This window comes from Nerophis ophidion, linkage group LG01 (genome assembly GCF_033978795.1).
Source record: "Nerophis ophidion isolate RoL-2023_Sa linkage group LG01, RoL_Noph_v1.0, whole genome shotgun sequence".
Taxonomy (NCBI): Eukaryota; Metazoa; Chordata; class Actinopteri; order Syngnathiformes; family Syngnathidae; genus Nerophis; species Nerophis ophidion.
Window position 1 is genome coordinate 82,362,042 of NC_084611.1, and position 20,087 is coordinate 82,382,128.

General features: G+C 38.8%; 1 protein-coding gene across 1 annotated transcript in view; it reads left to right on the forward strand.

The window, feature by feature from the left end:
• Nucleotides 1-2,249: 2,249 nt before the first annotated feature.
• The window catches only part of zgc:136472 (uncharacterized protein LOC678514 homolog), a 31,754-nt gene continuing 13,916 nt past the window's right edge, over nt 2,250-20,087 (forward strand). Inside the window, exons 1-4 of the mRNA XM_061883813.1 lie at nt 2,250-2,466; nt 15,026-15,226; nt 17,240-17,367; nt 18,142-18,387. Coding sequence (XP_061739797.1) covers nt 2,289-2,466; nt 15,026-15,226; nt 17,240-17,367; nt 18,142-18,387 — 753 coding nt within the window. The 5' untranslated portion in view covers nt 2,250-2,288. The remainder of the gene's footprint in view (nt 2,467-15,025; nt 15,227-17,239; nt 17,368-18,141; nt 18,388-20,087) is intronic.

Genomic DNA, 20,087 nt, shown 5'->3' on the forward strand with positions numbered 1-20,087 from the left:
GTTGAGTAAATAACCTATTTGAAGAAACAGGGGTGCAAAGTCTCCTGGGGCCTTTTTACAGGAGTGTGCTTCTTCCTGATTTTGGATCTCAACTTTGACCTTTTTGAAGAGTGCGGCATTAAACAAGGAGCATTTATTGCTATTAGTGATTGTGTTGATATGAGCAACAGGCAATGTTCAGTCAGCAAAGTTAATGAGCTACAAAGTCATGCGATAACTAAGACATTCAAAAGTACCTGCTACACACACACACACACACACACACACACACACACACACACACACACACACACACATGCTTGTATTTCTTACCTTCTCGAGACCTCTGAAAAAATCCCCCCTCTTTAGGACCACCCTTTCTAGATATATAAAGAAGTGTATTTACAACATTAATAATATGTACATACTATGCAAATATAAAAAAGCTTTTTCTGAAAAATGAGTTGGAATTTTACAAGAAAAAAGGTCACAATTTCATAAGAACATTTTTGGCAGTATTATAATAAAAGTCATAATTTTACTCAACGCAAGTCAAAATTTTACAAGAAAAACTGGATGTTCGTAAAATTTTATGAAAAAAGTCGCAATTTTGCTTGACAAAAGTCACAATTTTATAAGAAAACTTTAAAAAGTCGGCGATATTATAATAATAATCGGAATTGTACCTGGCAAAATAATGACAGAAGTCATAATTTTACTAAAAAAATGTCACTATTTTACAAGAACAGAAAACAAATAGGCAATATTTTGATAAAAGTCTGAATTTTATATGATAAATGTCACCATTTTGCATTAAAAGGTAATATTTTACATAAAAGAGCAATCATTTTACACAAAGAAGTAATAATTTAAGAGAAAATATTGCAATATTACAGAAACAACAAATATAAGAAGAAAAACTTGGAATTTTGGCAGTATTATAATAAAAGTCATAATTTTACTCAACGCAAGTCGAAGTTTTACAAGAAACACTGAACATTGGTGCAATGTTATGATAAAAAGTTGGAATTTTACTCAGTAACAGTCCAAAAAAGCTTATCATTTTGGCAATTTTATGAAAAGAGTTGTAATTGTACTTGACAAAAGTCACAATTTTATAAGAACACATTGCAATATTATAATAATAATAATCTGAATTTTACTTGGCAAAATTATGACAAAAGTCATGATTTTACCCAAAAAATGGCACTATTTTACAAGAACAACAAAAACATATTGTGATACAAGTCAGAATTTTATAAGACAAATGTCACCATTTTGCATTAAAAAGTATAATTTTACATTAAAAATCAATAATTTTACAAGAAAATATTGCAATATTACAGAAACAGAAGGAATATAAGAAGAAACACTTGGAATTTTGGCAGTATTATAATAAGATTCGTAATTTTACTCATCGCAAGTCAAAGTTTTACAAGAAACACTGAACATTGGTGCAATGTTATGAAAAAAGTTGGAATTTTACTCAGAAACAGTCGCAATTTTACCAAAAAAGCTTATCATTTTGGCAATTTTATGAAAAGAGTCAGAATTTTATAAGACAAATGTCACCATTTTGCATTAAAAAGGGAAATTTTACATTAAAATTTAATAATTTTACAAGAAAATCTTGCAATATTACAGCAACAGAAAGAATATGAGAAATTGTTTCCAATTTTATAAGAAAAAAGTTGACACGCTGCTTTTAGTTAATTTTTTTTAATTTTTTGTTTGTAACTGGTTTTTAATCTTCATTATTTACTTCAAGTTATCACAGTATGACTCTATATACATATTTTTTTCATTTTCTTTATTCACTTTGGCCAAAGGGGTGGCATTGCAATTTCTTGCACACACGTGTTATTACATAAGTTGGCCAGAGGGGGAGCACTTCAAATTTTTACACACACTTGTTATTTCATATGTTGACCAAAGGGGGAACACTTTTAAAACCCACACACAGTCAATTTGAAAAATCTTTCCTTTTGGGACCACCCTATTTTTGATAGATTTCACCACCAGGGGTGCAAATGAGATATTCTCTATTAAATGCAATGGTTTACCATATGGAGACCATGATTTCGGTCCTAACTTGTTTACCGGTCCTCATATCCTTGTTGATGTCTGAAGAAGGGTAGAAATACAAGAACACACACACACACACACACACACACACACACACACACACACACACACACACACACACACACACACACACACACACACACCCATTCAACTTCAGCCACTCCCACCTTGGCTTGCCGCACAGATCCAGGCAACGTCTACTTCTATCCCGAGGCTGAACCGACATGACGAGACCGTCGCTGCTTGGTGTGACGGCCTTCTGTTTCTGCGTCTTTGTTGCCGGCGGCAATCCCGACCACAATGAGGCCGAGTCCCTCCCGGAGAAGGATGGAGTTTTACAGCTGGAGAAAAGACATTTCAACAGAGCGCTGAGGAAATACAAACAACTATTGGTGCATTTCTGTAAGTTCTTCTCCAGTATGTATTCAGTCATGACTAAATTGTCCTGAAAAGCTCAGTCAAAAATGAGCTAGAATTTGTTCAGAACATAGTAAATCCCAAACGGTATTGAGCAACATTAGAAAAATACAGTGTGTGTAACTCCGCCCCCTTCAAACTATTCTGGGGTATCAAACCGGGGTCTGCAGATTAAGAGTCGAGGGTGATTGGAGAAGTCAAAAGCCAAAGTTGTCTTGAATGTTAAGTTAATTTCTTGTCCTGTCATCGTCGTCCGGACAGAAGGATCACACGACAGTGCAGCTGGATCAAAAGAGACATCGGAGACGCTTTACGGAACCAAAAGTTATTTTATTGCAAGCGAGGGTCATTATACAGGTCTGCAGTACCTGGAGGAAGACAGGTCAAAAATGAAGGACTCCTGCCTTGGAGAAGCCAAACCATCAGTTTTATATTCCTACTAGGGCTGGGCGATATATCGATATACACGATATATAGCAGGTTTCTCTATGTGCGATATAGAAAATGACTATATCGGGATATTCGAGTATACGTTCTCACGCAGTTGCTTTTAGCTGCGGGCATTACACTACAGGCTCTCCTCGCTCTTTCCTGTCTCTCCTTCTCACAAAGACTTAAAACAAGCACACTTTCTTACATACGTCACATACTGTCACGTCATAAGTCACATACGTATACGCCCTCGCGGAGCAGAGAGGCAGCAGCATGGGTAACGTTAGCTGTGATGCTAGCGGAGCCGTGCGAGTGGTAATACGAGAGAAAGAAGGTGCGAATGAAGGAAGAATGAATTCCTGAGAAAAACAGCAGGGGGTCCGTCGTCTGGCGGAGGTTTGGCTTCAAGTGGGAATATGTCGAACAGAAAACCGTAAAAGTGGCATTACTGCTAATATGTAGCATCATTTGAAAAGGTTGAAGTGAATTATATTTATATAGCGCTTTTCTCTAGTGACTCAAAGCGCTTTACATAGTGAAACCCAATATCTAAGTTACATTTAAACCAGTGTGGGTGGCACTGGGAGCAGGTGGGTAAAGTGTCTTGCCCAAGGACACAACGGCAGTGACTAGGATGGCGGAAGCGGGAATCGAACCTGCAACCCTCAAGTTGCTGGCACGGCCACTCTACCAACCGAGCTATGTTAAGTACATAACTCCATGTGTTCAATCGATATTTTGAAGTAATTAGAATATAAAACCTGTTTTCATTTTTTTTTACCTTTTTTTGTTAAGTACATAAATCCATGTGTTCGATCAGAGTTGTCATGCCTTCAGTGACAATCTACAATGTAAATACTCATGAAAATAAAAAAAACCCATTGAATGAGAAGGTTTGTCCAAACTTTTGGCCCCACTTTTCTGATGGCATCATTGATTTTCTGTTTTTGTGGTATCACTATAGTGGTTTCAAATAGCTAAAAGCAGACAGTTTTGTAGACTGAGGTAACCGTTGGTACATTTTCCAGGGCCAGAAATGTGTGTGTATGTACAATACTAAGTCAAGTGTCAAGGCGACAAAAGTAGTACCTAACAAGTGACAAGGAGTTTAATAAGTGTCCTAGTATGAGTGTGCATCCTGAAAAACAGTCCAGTGGTTTGTTGCAACATTCACGATAACGTGTAGTAGAATCACATTCATTCAGACCTCAACTCAACCAAAAAAAAAAACATAATTATTTCATCTGCTAGTCACCTGCTAGAGCAGGGGTCGGGAACCTTTTTGGCTGAGAGAGCCGTGAAAGCCAAATATTTTAAAATGTATTTCCGTGAGAGCCATATAATAGTTTTTAACAATGAATGTAACTAAAAGCCTGCATTTTTTTAGTAAGACCAACATTTTTAGAGTATTGTAGGTCTCTTATTCTTTTTAATAACATTGTTATTCTGAAGCTAACCAATAATAAATCAAATACTTCTTATCATGAATCCGACTTCTTGAACAGGTGCGGTAGAAAGCTGATATTTTGACACTGTGATTACCAGCGTAATTATGTAGGTAGGTAAGTATTGTTATTGCCCAAGTACAACACAACTTTGTTGATTGACTGATTTGATTAGAACAGGGGTGCCCACACTTTTTCTGCAGGCGAGCTAATTTTCAATTGACCAACTCGAGGGGATCTACCTCATTTATATATATCATTTATATATATTTATTTATGAAAGAGACATTTTTGTAAACAAGTTAAATGTGTTTAATGATAATACAAGCATGTGTAACACATATAGATGTCTTTCTTTCACGAAGACAAGAATATAAGTTGGTGTATTACCTGATTCTGATGACTTGCATTGATTGGAATCAGACAGTAATGATGATAACGCCCACATTTTCAAATGGAGGAGAAAAAAAGTTGTCCTTTCTGTACAATACCACATGAAAGTGGTTGATTTTTGGCGTCTAATTCATCCAGCTTCCATACACTTTACAAGAAAAACATTGGCGGCAAATTCCGTAGCTTGCTTGATTGACATTCACGGCACCCGAGGGTCTTGTGAGATGACGCTGGCTGCTGCCAGTTCATTATTATGAAAAAATGACAGAGAGGAAGGCGAGAAACACTTTTTATTTCAACAGACTTTCGCGCCGTCCCTTCCGTCAAAACTCTAAAGGCCAACTGCACATTTCCTATCTTCACAATAAAAGCCCTGCTTCATGCTGCCTGCGCTAACAAAATAAGAGTCTCGGAAAGCTGGCTTGCACAAGTGATGTGCACGCCAGCTTTCTGAGGGATCGCTTGTGCACACCAGTTTTCCGAGACTCTGTATTTAGTTAGCGCAGGCAGCATGAAGCAGGGCTTTTATTGTGAAGATAGGAAATGTGCAGTCGGCGTTTAGGGTTTTGACGGAAGGTACGGCGCGAGAGTCTGTTGAAATAAAGAGTGTTTCTCGCCTTCCTATTGGTCATATTTTAATAATAATGATCTTGCAGCAGCCAGCGTCATCTCACGAGACCCTCCGGTACCGTGAATGTCATTTAAGTGACGTCTTGGTGAAGATTGATGATCACTAATTTTTAGGTCTATTTTTTTTAAAAGCCTGGCTCGAGATCGACTGACACACCCCCCGCGGTCGACTGGTCGCTCGCGATCCACGTAATGGGCACTCCTGGATTAGACAAACAAACAGTGTTTAGGGTCACAGAACAGCTATGGGGAGAAAAAAAAACTCCAGAGCAAAGCATATATACGTATCACAACATACATCTCCAGACTTGCAACAGAGGGGAGGGAGTGGGGGGCTACGGTGGCGGGCTGCAGCTCTTCAGACACTGCCCAGTTGTCCATCACCCCTAAGGGATTCGCGTCAAGGGCGTTGGATGAATTATTCATTACTTATCGTGTTAAGCAATGTCAGCTAAGATTTATCTTGAGAGCCAGATGCAGTCATCAAAAGAGCCACATCTGGCTCTAGAGCAGGGGTAGGGAACCCATGGCTCTAGAGCCAGATGTGGCTCTTTTGATGACTGTGTCTGGCTCTCAGATGAATCTTAGCTGACATTGTTTAACACAATAAGTAATGAATATGTCCGCTAGTAATCACAGTGTCAAAAATAAAGTTCAAACTATAAAACATTCTCATGCATTTTAATCCATCCATCCGTTTCTATTGCGCCTGTTCAATAAGTCGCATTAATGGTCAAACGTATTTTATTTATTATTGGTTAGCTTCAGAATAAATATGTTATTAAAAAGAATAAGAGATGCACACATTTAGTCTTTGTAATCAGGGAAAGTCCAAATAAAAGTGGAGGCATAGAATTCTCTTGTCAGAGCGTGGGACGACACTGTACAAAGGTACAGGTCTACGCGTTTCTCCTCATTGAGCTAAACCGAATCCTGTCTCTGTTTAATTCCTTGCTGCTTGTCTGTTTAATATGTCACCAGTGTTTGAACCTGACAGTTGTATTCAGGGTTAACAATATTATACGGCTCTCACAGAAATACATTTTAAAATATTTGGCTTTCGTGGCTCTCTCAGCCAAAAAGGTTCCCGACCCCTGCTCTAGAGCCATAGGTTCCCTACCCCTGTGGTAGAGAATGAAGAGTGTTTGAAACTTCGCATGTCAACATCTCCGTTCGGTGCCACACACCCACACCATCAAAATGCCGAGGCAAACATTTCCAGATCAACACCGTATGAAAAAATCAGTCAACAGAATTGAATAACGTCCGTAGTAACCTACCACATAACAAACGACGAATACTATTTGATTTTTTTTATTATGCAGCTAATTTTTATTCGACACTTTAAATGTCTCTGACAATCTTGCACTTTCTGTTTTGGAAAGGACATGAACGTTTGTGCCACTGCTTAATAACTGTTTAATAAATACAGTTTTGGTCAATTGACTTAGTTGTGATTTCCCTCTCTGCATGAAAGTTTAAAAGTAGCATATATTAATGCGGTATGAAGAAGAATGTTTTAATGTATCCATCCATCCATCCATCATCTTCCGCTTATCCGAGGTCGGGTCGCGGGGGCAACAGCCTAAGCAGGGAAACCCAGACTTCCCTCTCCCCAGCCACTTCGTCTAGCTCTTCCCGGGGGATCCCGAGGCGTTCCCAGGCCAGCCGGGAGACGTAGTCTTCCCAACGTGTCCTGGGTCTTCCCCGTGGCCTCCTACCGTTCTTGGACGTGCCCTAAACACCTCCCTAGGGAGGCGTTCGGGTGGCATCCTGACCAGATGCCCGAACCACCTCATCTGGCTCCTCTCGATGTGAAAGAGCAGCGGCTTTACTTTGAGTTCCTCCCGGATGGCAGAGCTTCTCACCCTATCTCTAAGGGAGAGCCCCGCCACACGGCGGAGGAAACTAATTTCGGCCGCTTGTACCCGTGATCTTATCCTTTCGGTCATGACCCAAAGCTCATGACCATAGGTGAGGACGGGAACGTAGATCGACCGGTAAATTGAGAGCTTTGCCTTCCGGCTCAGCTCCTTCTTCACCACAACGGATCGGTACAACGTCCGCATTACTGAAGACGCCGCACCGATCCGCCTGTCGATCTCACGATCCACTCTTCCCTCACTCGTGAACAAGACTCCTAGGTACTTGAACTCCTCCACTTGGGGCGGGGTCTCCTCCCCAACCCGGAGATGGCATTCCACCCTTTTCCGGGCGAGAACCATGGACTCGGACTTGGAGGTGCTGATTCTCATTCCGGTCGCTTCACACTCGGCTGCGAACCGATCCAGCGAGAGGTGAAGATCCCGGTCAGTTTTAATGTAGACACATAAAATCATCTTACTGCTGTGTTTATATTCATTCAAGGCCAAGGCAAAATATCGAGATATATATCGTGTATCGCGATACGGGCAAAAAATATCGAGATATTAAAAAAAAGGCCATATCGCCCAGCCCTAATTCCAACCCTCTGTCTGTCTGTGTGTGTGTGCTGGATCTGGAGCATGCATCCTGACCCATCCATCCATCCATTTTCTACCGCTTGTTCCCTTTCGGGGTTGCGGGGGGCGCTGGCGCCTATCTCAGCTACCAATAATAGAAAAGAATAGTATAGACTTTATTGTCATTATATTTGCATATAACGAGATTAAAGACTCCAATTTAAGGTGCGGTAGTGGGAACAAATATGGGGTAAAACAAATAACACAAGAGGTAATGAAAGAAAAAACTAACAATTGAAATAAACAGACTACTCTCCAATAAAAATAACAAGCAATCCTGTACAATATACAAAACACTATAGAAATACAAAATACTGTACAATATACAGAACAAGACAAGAGTCCCGAAGTAATAAATAGCAATCAGTGTCGGACGTATTGTACTCAAAGGGTAGTATTGCACAGTAGGGTATTAGGGCAGGATATTGTGAGTGAGTGACTTATTTTTATATAGCGCTTTTTCTCTGGTGACTCAACGCGCTTTACATAGTGAAACCCAATATCTAAGTTACATTCAAACCAGTGTGGGTGGCACTGGGAGCAGGTGGGTAAAGTGTCTTGCCCAAGGACACAACGGCAGTGACTAGGATGGCAGAAGCGGGAATCGAACCTGCAACCCTCAAGTTGCTGGCACGGCCACTCGCCATTGTACAGGGGTGAATTATTATTATTATAAGGTAGAGTTCAACATGGTGACAGCCCTGGGAAAAAAGTTGTCTCTGAGCCTGTTTGTTCTGGCTCTGGTGCACCTGTAGCGCCTGCCCCATGGTAGCAGGGTGAACAGGTGGTAGCCAGAGTGTGTGCTGTCTTTGGTGATGGTGGGGGTTTGTGTGTAAGTGACTGGAAAACAACAAATGCCGATCGTAGCTTAGATGTTTACATCAAGCTAAACATTTAGTCTCTTCTCACGGATAGGGCCATCACCGTTGCATACCAATGTCCAATTGTATTGCCTTTTCTTCCGGGACAACTATTCCAATCCACACACAAATGTGGGTACTACTGGGCCCTATTTTATCATGTGCTCAAAGTTAAATACCTACTACTTGACCTGGTGGTTTGCTTTCTCCAGATTATTTTAAACATTCACCATATGTAGATCATATTATGAGTTAATTATTTCACTTCAAGGGCAGCACAGTGGACAAGGGTTAGTGCAAGTGCCTCACAATACGAAGGTCCCGAGTAGTCCTGAGTTCAATCCCGATCTTTGTGTGTAGGGTTTGCATGTTCTCCCCGTGACTGCGTGGGTTCCCTCCGGGTACTCCGGCTTCCTCCCACTTCCAAAAACATGCACCTTGAGATAGGTTGATTGGCAACACTAAATTGTCCCTAGTGTGTGAATGTGAGTGTCAATGTTGTCTGTGAATCTGAGTTGGCCCAGCGATGAGGTGGCGACTTGTGCAGAGTGTACGTCGCCTTCCGCCCGAATGCAGCTGAGATAGGCTCCAGCACCCCCCGCGACCCTAAAAGGGACAAGCGGTAGAAAATGGATGGATGGATAGTTCACTTCAAATGTCTGCAAAAACATGTTAGTTAGGGTGATTGACGACTAAGGGCCTGATCTATTAAATGTTTGCATGGTAAATGGTAAATGGGTTATACTCAAAGTGCTTTGACACTATTTCCACATTCACCCATTCACACACACACATTCACACACTGATGGCGGGAGCTGCTATACACGGCGCTAACCAGGACCTATCAGGAGCAAGGGTGAAGTGTCTTGCTCAAGGACACAACGAATGTGACTAGGATGCTAGAAGGCGGGGATTGAACCAGTAACCCTCAAATTGCTGGCACGGCCACTCTCCCAACTTTGCCACGCCGTCCCCATGTGCACGTACTAACATGTCTACAAAAACACGTACGTTAGGTTAATTGATGAATAAACTGTCTTGGATGTCAACACAAACATGTTACTGTAGTTTAGTTAAAGACAAAATGGTTTGATTGATTGATTGATTGATACTTTTGTTAGTAGATTGCACAGTTCAGTACATATTCCGTACAATTGACCACTAAATGGTAACACCCGAATAAGTTTTTCAACTTGTTTAAGTCGGGGTCCACGTTAATCAATTCATGGTAATTCATTGTTTCCATGTCTACGAAACACATACGTTATATTTCAATGAAGACTAAATTGTGTCTCATGTCCATAAAAACATGTGCGATAGGCTGATTGAAGACTAAATCGTCTTGGACATTTGCCTAAACACTCATTAGTTTTGTTGAAGACAATATGGTATTCATTGTCTACGAAACACGAATGTAGTTTTGTTATGGACCAAATCTTTGATGTTTCATGAAAACACATACTTTTGGTTCATTGACAACTAATTAGTCTTTATGTTTATGAAAAGACCTGTCAGTTGTGTTGAAGACTAAATTGGCTCTCATGTCTACACAAACAAGTTTTAGTTTTGATGGAGACTAAATTAACTTCAATGTTTCCGAAAACACGTACGTTTGTTTTGTTTAAGACCAAATCATCCTCAATGTTTATGAAAACACATATGTTAGTTTTAAGACCAAAACAAAATCACATACTTCAGTTTTGTTAAAGACCAAATGATCTTCAATGTTTACGAAAACACGTATGTTCGTTTTGTTTAAGACCCAATAATCTTCAATGTTTACGAAATCACATACTTCAGTTTTGTTAAAGACGAAATAATCTTCAATGTTTACGAAAACACGTCCGTTCGTTTTGTTTAAGACCAAATCATCTTCAATGTTTATGAAATCACATACGTAAGTTTTGTTAAAGACCAAATCATCTTCAATGTTTACGAAAACACGTAAGTTAGTTTTTTTAAGACAAAATCATCTTCAATGTTTATGAAATTACATACGTCTGTTTTGTTTAAGACCAAATCATCTTCAATGTTTACGAAATCACATACGTCAGATTGTCAAAGACCAAATAATCTTCAATGTTTACGAAAACATGTACGTTTGTTTTGTTTAAGACCAAATCATCTTCAATGTTTACAAAATCACATACGTCAGTTTTGTTAAAGACCAAATCATCTTCAATGTTTACGAAAACACGCAATTTAGTTTTTTTTAAGACCAAATCATCTTCAATGTTACAAAAACACATTAGTTAGTTTTAAGACCAAATCATCTTCAATGTTTACGAAATCACATACGTCAGTTTTGTTTAAAAGACCAAATCATCCTCAATGTTTACGAAAACACGTACTTTTGTTTTGTTTGGGACCAAATCTTCTTCAATGTTTATGAAAACACATACGTTAGTTTTAAGACCAAATCATCTTCAATGTTTACAAAAACACGTACGTTAGTTTTGTTTAAAACCAAATCATCTTCAATATTTACAAAATCAAATATGTCAGTTTAGTTAAAGACCAAATCATCTTCAATGTTTACGAAAACATGTAAGTTAGTTTTGTTTCAGACGAAATCATCTTCAAAGTTACGAAAACACGTACTTTTGTTTTGTTTAAGACCAAATCTTCTTCAATGTTTATGAAAACACATACGTTAGTTTTAAGACCAAATCATCTTCAATGTTTACGAAAACACGTACGTTGGTTTTGTTTAAAACCAAATCCTCTTCAATGTTTGCGAAATCAAATATGTCAGTTTAGTTAAAGACCAAATCATCTTCAATGTTTACGAAAACATGTAAGTTAGTTTTGTTTCAGACCAAATCATCTTCAATGTTACAAAAACACATTAGTTAGTTTTAAGACCAAATCATCTTCAATGTTTACGAAATCACATATGTCAGTTTTGTTTAAAAGACCAAATCATCCTCAATGTTTACGAAAACACGTACTTTTGTTTTGTTTAGGACCAAATCTTCTTCAATGTTTATGAAAACACATACGTTAGTTTTAAGACCAAATCATCTTCAATGTTTACGAAAACACGTACGTTAGTTTTGTTTAAAACCAAATCATCTTCAATTTTTACGAAATCAAATATGTCAGTTTAGTTAAAGACCAAATCATCTTCAATGTTTACGAAAACATGTAAGTTAGTTTTGTTTCAGACCAAATCATCTTCAAAGTTACGAAAACACGTACTTTTGTTTTGTTTAAGACCAAATCTTCTTCAATGTTTATGAAAACACATACGTTAGTTTTAAGACCAAATCATCTTCAATGTTTAGGAAAACACGTACGTTAGTTTTGTTTAAAACCAAATCATCTTCAATGTTTACGAAATCAAATAAGTCAGTTTAGTTGAAGACCAAATCATCTTCAATGTTTACGAAAACATGTAAGTTAGTTTTGTTTCAGACCAAATCATCTTCAATGTTACAAAAACACATTAGTTAGTTTTAAGACCAAATCATCTTCAATGTTTACGAAATCACATATGTCAGTTTTGTTTAAAAGACCAAATCATCCTCAATGTTTACGAAAACACGTACTTTTGTTTTGTTTAGGACCAAATCTTCTTCAATGTTTATGAAAACACATACGTTAGTTTTAAGACCAAATCATCTTCAATGTTTACGAAAACACGTACGTTAGTTTTGTTTAAAACCAAATCATCTTCAATTTTTACGAAATCAAATATGTCAGTTTAGTTAAAGACCAAATCATCTTCAATGTTTACGAAAACATGTAAGTTAGTTTTGTTTCAGACCAAATCATCTTCAAAGTTACGAAACACATACTTTTGTTTTGTTTAAGACCAAAGCTTCTTCAATGTTTATGACAACACATATGTTAGTTTTAAGACGAAATCATCTTCAATGTTTAGGAAAACACGTACGTTAGTTTTGTTTAAAACCAAATCATCTTCAATGTTTACGAAATCAAATAAGTCAGTTTAGTTGAAGACCAAATCATCTTCAATGTTTACGAAAACATGTAAGTTAGTTTTGTTTCAGACCAAATCATCTTCAATGTTACGAAAACACATTAGTGTAGAGGAAGACAAAATCATGTGTCAGTTTTGATTAAGACTAAATTGTCTTTGATGTCTTCGAAACACGTGTGTGTGTGTTTCATTGACCACTAAATTGTCTTTGATGTCTACGAAAACATATTAGTTAGTTCAAGATCAAAAGATGTTTACAAAACACATACGTTAGTTTTGTGAAAGACTAAATTGTCTTTGATGTTTACAAAATCCCGTACTTTAGGTTCATTGAGCACTAGTTCGCCTTTGCTGTTTACGTGAACAGGGACATTAGGTTAATTGAAGACTACATCGTCTGATGTCTACAAAAACCTTCAGTTCTGTTGAAGAAAAAAGGATTTTCGATGTCTACAAAACACGTACCTTAGTTTGTTAAAGAACAAATTATCCTCAAAGTTTATGAAAACACATACTTTAGGTTGATGAAAAACAAAATAGTATTTAATGTTTATGGAAACAAGTATGTTGGTTTTGTTTAAGACCAAATAATTTTCGGTGTTTACAAAAAACATGTACGTTAGTTTTGTTTAAGACTAAATCGTCTTCAATGTCTTCACAACACGTGTTTGTGTCTTCCATTAATGATTTCCATCTTCTTGGATGTCTACGAAAACATGTTAGTTTCGTTCAAGACAAAATGGTTTTCAATGTCGAGTAAGACATACGTTAGTTTTGTTGAAGACAAAATTGTCTGCGATGTTTACAAAAACACGCACTTCATGTTTAAGATAACAAGTGAGTTATTTATGTTTAAGACCAAATAATCTTCGATGTTTATGAAAACAGGCACGTTAGTTTAGTTAAAAAAAAAACAAATTTTCTGTGTTTACAAAAACTCGTACGTTAGTTTAGTTTAAGACCAAATCATTGTCGCTGTTTATATGAAAACATGTACTTGAGGTTCATTGACAACTAACTACGTTCATGAAGTTTGTTGTGTTGAAGACGAAATAGTCTCTGATGTTTACAAAAACATGTACATAAAATTTGTTTAAGATCAAAACATGTCGGGGCAGCATGGTGTAGTGGGTAGAGCGGCCGTGCCAGAAACATGAGGGTTGCAGGTTCGCTTCCCACCTATTGACATCCAAATCGCTGCCGTTGTGTCCTTGGGCAGGACACTTCACCCTTGCCCCCGGTGCTGCTCACACTGGTGAATGAATGATGAATGAATGATTGGTGGTGGTCGGAGGGGCCGTAGGCGCAAACTGGCAGCCGCGCTTCCGTCAGTCTACCTCAGGGCAGCTGTGGCTACAAATGTAGCTTACCACCACCAGGTGTGAATGAATGATGGGTTCCCACTTCTATGTGAGTACTTTGAGTATCTAACAATAGAAAAGCGCAATATAAATCTAATCCATTATTATTATTATCTTGAATGTTTACGAAAACACATTATTTTAGTTGAGTTCAAAATCAGGTGTCAGTTTTGATGAAGACTAAATCGTCTTGGATGTCTTCACAACACGTGCGTGCGTGTTCATTGACGTCTAAATCGTTAGTTTTTGTTAAAGAACAAATCGTCTTCGATGTTTACAAAAACATGTGTTAGTTTTGATGAAGATTAAATCGTATGCAATGTCTACCAACCACATAAGTTAGTTTGTTTTAAGACCATATAATTAACATTTATGAAAACATTTTAAAAAAATGATGTTCGATTTCTATGAAACATGTACGCTAGTTTTGTTTAGAACCAAATGATCTTCGATGTTTACGAAAACACGCACTTTAGATTCATTGACCACTAAATGATCTTCGTTGTCTACGAGAACACGTACGTTAGGTTAATTAAAGACCAAATCGTCTCGGATGTTTACAAAAACAATCATTCGTTTTGTTGAAGACAAAATTATTTTCAACGTCTATAATTTTACATTTAAACCAGTAAAGTTACATTTACTGGTTTAAATGTAACTTAGATATTGGGTTTCACTATGTAAAGCGCTTTGAGTCACTTGAGAAAAGCGCTATATAAATATAATTCACTTCACTTCACTACGAAAAACGTACGTTAGTTTTGTTCAAGAACAGTTCATCTTTGATGTTTGTAAAAACACATACTTTAGGTTGATTAACAACTAATTAGTCTCTAGTGTTTATGAAAACACATGTTTGTTTTGATGAAGACTAAATCATCTTTGGTGTCTATGAAACACGTACGTTAATTTCGCTCCTCATGCTGCCGCCGTGTTTATTTTGCCCCTCGTTCATCTTCTGTTCCTGACTGTGCAGACGCTCCGATGTCCGGAGACGCTCATCGTTTGTCCGAAGTTTTTCAAAGAGCTGCGGCAGATCTTCGGGGATCAGAGGTCAAACTGGCGTCTGTGGACGTGATGAGAGACAAGGAGTTGGCCAAAGAACTTAACGCAACGTCAACCCCTAGCATCCGCCTCTACATTTTCGGGGATCAACACAACCCTGTTCTGTGCCCCGGTGAGTTTCAATCGTACATGTACTGCATGTGTTTTAAAAAAATACTTATTTTGTTTGTATACATTACGGTTGTAACTCAGTGTGATGCAAAATGAGTATAAATTAATGACAGTAGCTAAACCTAGAAAAAACAAATTCCGCAGAAATTTTGATGGGCCTTTTTGAGTTGTACGGCAGCAAAATTAGCTATAAAAAAAGTTAGCATGTGTCAAATATCAAGTTATATGATTCTGAGATGTACAGCTGCAAAATTAGCAAAAAAAAGTTAGCATGTGTCAAAGTATCAAGTTATATGACTTTAAGGTGCATGGCTGCAAAAGTAGCTAAAAAAAGTTAGCATGTGTGAAATACCAGGTTAATTTAGCATGTGTGAAATACCAGATTAAATGACTCTGAGGTGTATGGCTGCAAAATTAATTCAAGAAAAAAACTTAGCATGTGTCAGGCACTAAGTTGAAAGACTCTGAGGGCTACGGCTGCAAAATTTGAAAAAAAAACCCCCCAAAAGTTAGCATATGTCAAGTACAAACTTATACGACTCATAGGTGTTTGGCTGCAAAATTAGTGTAAAAATGTAACATGTATCAAGTAGCAACGATGATGTGTACGGCTGCAAAATTAGCTAAAAAAAAGTTAGCAATGTGTCAAGTACCACGTTATATGACCCTGAGGTGTGGGGCTGCCAGATTAGCTAAAAAAGTTAGCATGTGTCAAGTACCAAGTTATATGACTCTAAGGTGGTACGGCTGCAAATTTAGCTAAAAAAAAGTTACCTTGTGTCAATACGACTCTGTGGTGTATGGCTGCAAAATTTGCAAAAAAATAAAAGTTAGCATGTGTCAAGTACCAATAAATATGACTCTTAGGTGTTTGGCTACAAAATTAGCTTAAAAATGTAGCATGTATCAAGTAGCAACGATGACGTGTACGGCTGCAAAATTAGCTAAAAAGAAGTTAGCAATGCATCAACTAGGAATTTATATGACGTTGAGGTGTGCGGCTGCCAAATTAGAAAAAAAAAGTTAGCATGCGTCAAGTACCGAGTTATATGACTCTAAGGTGGTACGGCTGCAAATTTAGCTAAAAATAATGTAGCTTGTGTCAATACGACTCTGAGGTATATGGCTGCAAAATTTTCAAAGAAACAAACAAAAGTTAGCATGTGTCAAGTACCAATGAATATTAGGTGTTTGGCTACAAAATTAGCTAAAAAATGCAGCATGTATCAAGTAGCAACGATGATGTGTACGGCTGCAAAATCAGCTAAAAAAAAGTTAGCAATGCGTCAAGTACGAAGTTATATGACGTTGAGGTGTGTGGCTGCCAAATTAGCACAAAAAAAAGTTAGCATGCGTCAAGTACCAAGTTATATGACTCTAAGGTGGTACGGCTGCAAATTTAGCTAAAAATAATGTAGCTTGTGTCAATACGACTCTGAGGTATATGGCTGCACAATTTTCAAAAAAACAAACATAAGTTAGCATGTGTCAAGTACCAATGAATATTAGGTGTTTGGCTACAAAATTAGCTAAAAAATGTAGCATGTATCAAGTAGCAACGATGATGTGTACGGCTGCAAAATTAGCTAAAAAAAAGTTAGCAATGCGTAAAGTACAAAGTTATATGATGTTGAGGTGTGTGGCTGCCAAATTAGCAAAAAAAAATTTTGCATGTTTCAAGTACGAAGATACATGACTATAAGGTGGTACGATTGTAAATTTAGCGGGAAAAAAAAGTTAGCATGTGTCAATACGACTCTGAGGTGAATGACTGCAAAATTTGCAAAAAAACAATGAAACGTTAGCAAGCTAAAGTTAGCATGTTTGCACCCAGTGACTGCTGCTTTGCAGCATGTGAAAACAGGCCCATTATAAATGTTGGGATCTCAGGTTAGCAGTGAGTCATAAAACATTGGCATTACATCTGTGGCTGTAAGCAACCTCCCAGAGTGCCATACTCTGGGAGGTTGGCACTCTGGCTGTAATGAATCTAATGGATGTGTGATCTTGAAAGTTCCTCAGAGCTCCGCCTCCATTGTGACGTGGCTGAAAAGGAGGGCGGGGTCTGTAGCTGACCTTGTCATCACTGATCTAAGCCAATCAGTGACCTCAGAGGAGCCTCTTGTGGTTGGATTTTTCAAGGTAAAATTCCTTTTTCCTTGCTTCCTATTGGCTAATTAAGATTGTTGACTAGTGTGTGTGTGTGTGTGTGTGTGTGTGTGTGTGTGTGTGTGTGTGTGTGTGTTCTTGCAATGCTGACTTAATGGGGACATTGCTCTGTTTACACAGTCACCTTTAGGGGACCTCTGACGGTATGGGGACAAAAAAACAGGTCCCTTAAAGGGAAACCATTTTAAATTATATTCAGCTCCATTCTGAAGATCCTTAAGTGATTTTTTAAGCATTGGCCCATAAAACATGTTTACTGGTTAGTTTGAGTGCGAAATATTTGCACATCAGCCCCCTCATCGGGCTGTATCTGGTACTGCACTCGCTGCTCTGCTCACACTTCTTCCGTGTATAATTAATCACTTCCACCTGGTCCCCATAACGAAGGTGGTGTGTTGTTTTGTTTTGTTGTGTGTTTTTTTTTTAAATGTTCCTCAGTAGTCACATACAAATGTGTGTGTATTATGCAAAATTATTTAACTTTGGTCCTCATGAACCATATTGACTCTTTTTCCTCAGGGTCCCCAGTAAGAACGATCGGCACATTAATTCATCAATCCAGAGATTTAAAGATGTGTATGAGCTAACTGGGCAGTGGACATTTTAACAAAATTTTTTGTGCCACCACAACCTGTAGAAAGGGTGGTCCCCACAAGTCCTGAACAACATGGTCCCCGTTCCAAATGATAACCAGTATGCGTGTGTGTGTGTTTGTGTGTTTGTGTGTGTGTGTGTGTGTGCGTGCAGGACCTGACCAGCGAGTACGCCCAGGTGTTTTACGCGGCCGTGGTCAACCTCCCAGACGTTAGTTTTGCGGTGACGCAAAACAGGGACGTCATCAGTAACTACGACGTCACGGATGACGCCGTGCTGCTCCTCAAACAGTCCGAGCTCGTCCAGGTCTTCGAAGTGACACCTCAGACCTCCGCCGAGGACCTGATCACGTTCGTCACCGTCTACCAGATGGAACCCGTCACGGAATACACCGGAAAGGTCAGGTGTCCAATGAGTGGTGCACTTCAACACACAGCCGCCAGGGGGCAGCACATGTCTAGACAGTATTCCTAGCTATTTATTTGGGTTTATTTATATTGGATTTATTTGATATTTCACTATAAATATTTTAACAGATCTTCTTCCCTTAGAGAGGCATACTTACAAATATCGTTTGATAAAAATATATCGAACACCACACATCCATCCATCTTCTTCCGTTTATCCGAGGTCGGGTCGCGGGGGCAGCAGCCTAAGCAGGGAAGCCCAGACTTCCCTCTCCCCAGCTACTTTGTTCAGCTCAGTCACTATTAAAAGACATATGTTTGACTTTTGTTAATTAATGTAATTATGATAAAATAGAAATAGTGCTGCTATCTGTGTTTCGACTTTCCGGCTTGGGGTCGAAGGGCAAAGTTGTTTGAAAAACAAATGCAGAATTAGCTTTAAAAAAATGTGCATGCTAATTTTTGCATAATAACATGCTAATGTTAGAATGCTAGCTCAAAAGCAGTCAGCATACTTACATGAGTGAGGAAATCCATGACTTTCTGGTTTAAAGGTACACAATTGCTAGCAGGCTAACGTTTAACATATACTTGCAAGAATTAAAATAAACATTGTATAGTTGAGTCATCTGCGATGAGGAGGCGACTTGTCCAGGGTGTACCCCGCCTTCCGCCCGATTGTAGCTGAGATAGGCACCAGCGCCCCCCGTGACCCCAAAGGGAATAAGCTACCGGTAGAAAATGGATGGATGGATAGTTGAGACATTAAATACAATCAAAATAGCCTGAAAAATGTATCATGAATAAATAACACGTTTGATTTAAAATTGATTAAAATACTGTATTAAAAATGATAATCAGCAAATAAATAATAACTTATAAGATGCCAGGAATAAGAATCTGTGATTTTAGTGGTTCATAACAGTAGCAAAAAATTGCATGCTAAAACCAGAACTGTTTGTATCGTTGCAAGATGCCGCCATCCATCCATCCATCCATCCATCCATTTTCTACCACTTGTCCTTTTTGGTGTTGTGGGGGGTCGCTGGAGCCTATCTCAAAGGCGGTAGGGGTATACCCTGGACAAGTCGCCACCTAAGATAAGTCAATCAATCATCAATCAATGTTTATTTATATAGCCCTAAATCAAAAGTGCCTCAAAGGGCTGCACAAACCACAACGACATCCTCGGTAGGGCCCACAAAAGGGCAAGGAAAAACTCACCCCAGTGGGACGTCGACCATGATGACTATGTGAAACCTTGGATCTAACATAACCGTGAAAATCAAGACCAAAGTGGATCCAATATAGTAGCGACAGTCCCATCCAAAGTGGAGCCGGCAGGAAACCATCCCAAGCGGAGGCGGATCAGCTGCGCAGAGATGTCCCCAACCGATACACAGGCGAGCGGTACACCCTGGGTCCCGACTCTGGACGAACGGTCCATCCTGGGTCCCGACTCTGGACAGCCAGTACTTCATCCATGGCCACCGGACCGGACACCCTCCACAAGGGAGGGGGGCAGAGCAGAAAAGAAAAGAAACGGCAGATCAACTGGTCTAAAAAGGAGGTCTATTTAAAGGCTAGAGTATACAAATAAGTTTTAAGATGAGACTTAAATGCTTCTACTGAGGTGGCATCTCGAACTGTTACCGGGAGGGCATTCCAGAGTACTGGAACCTGAACGGAAAA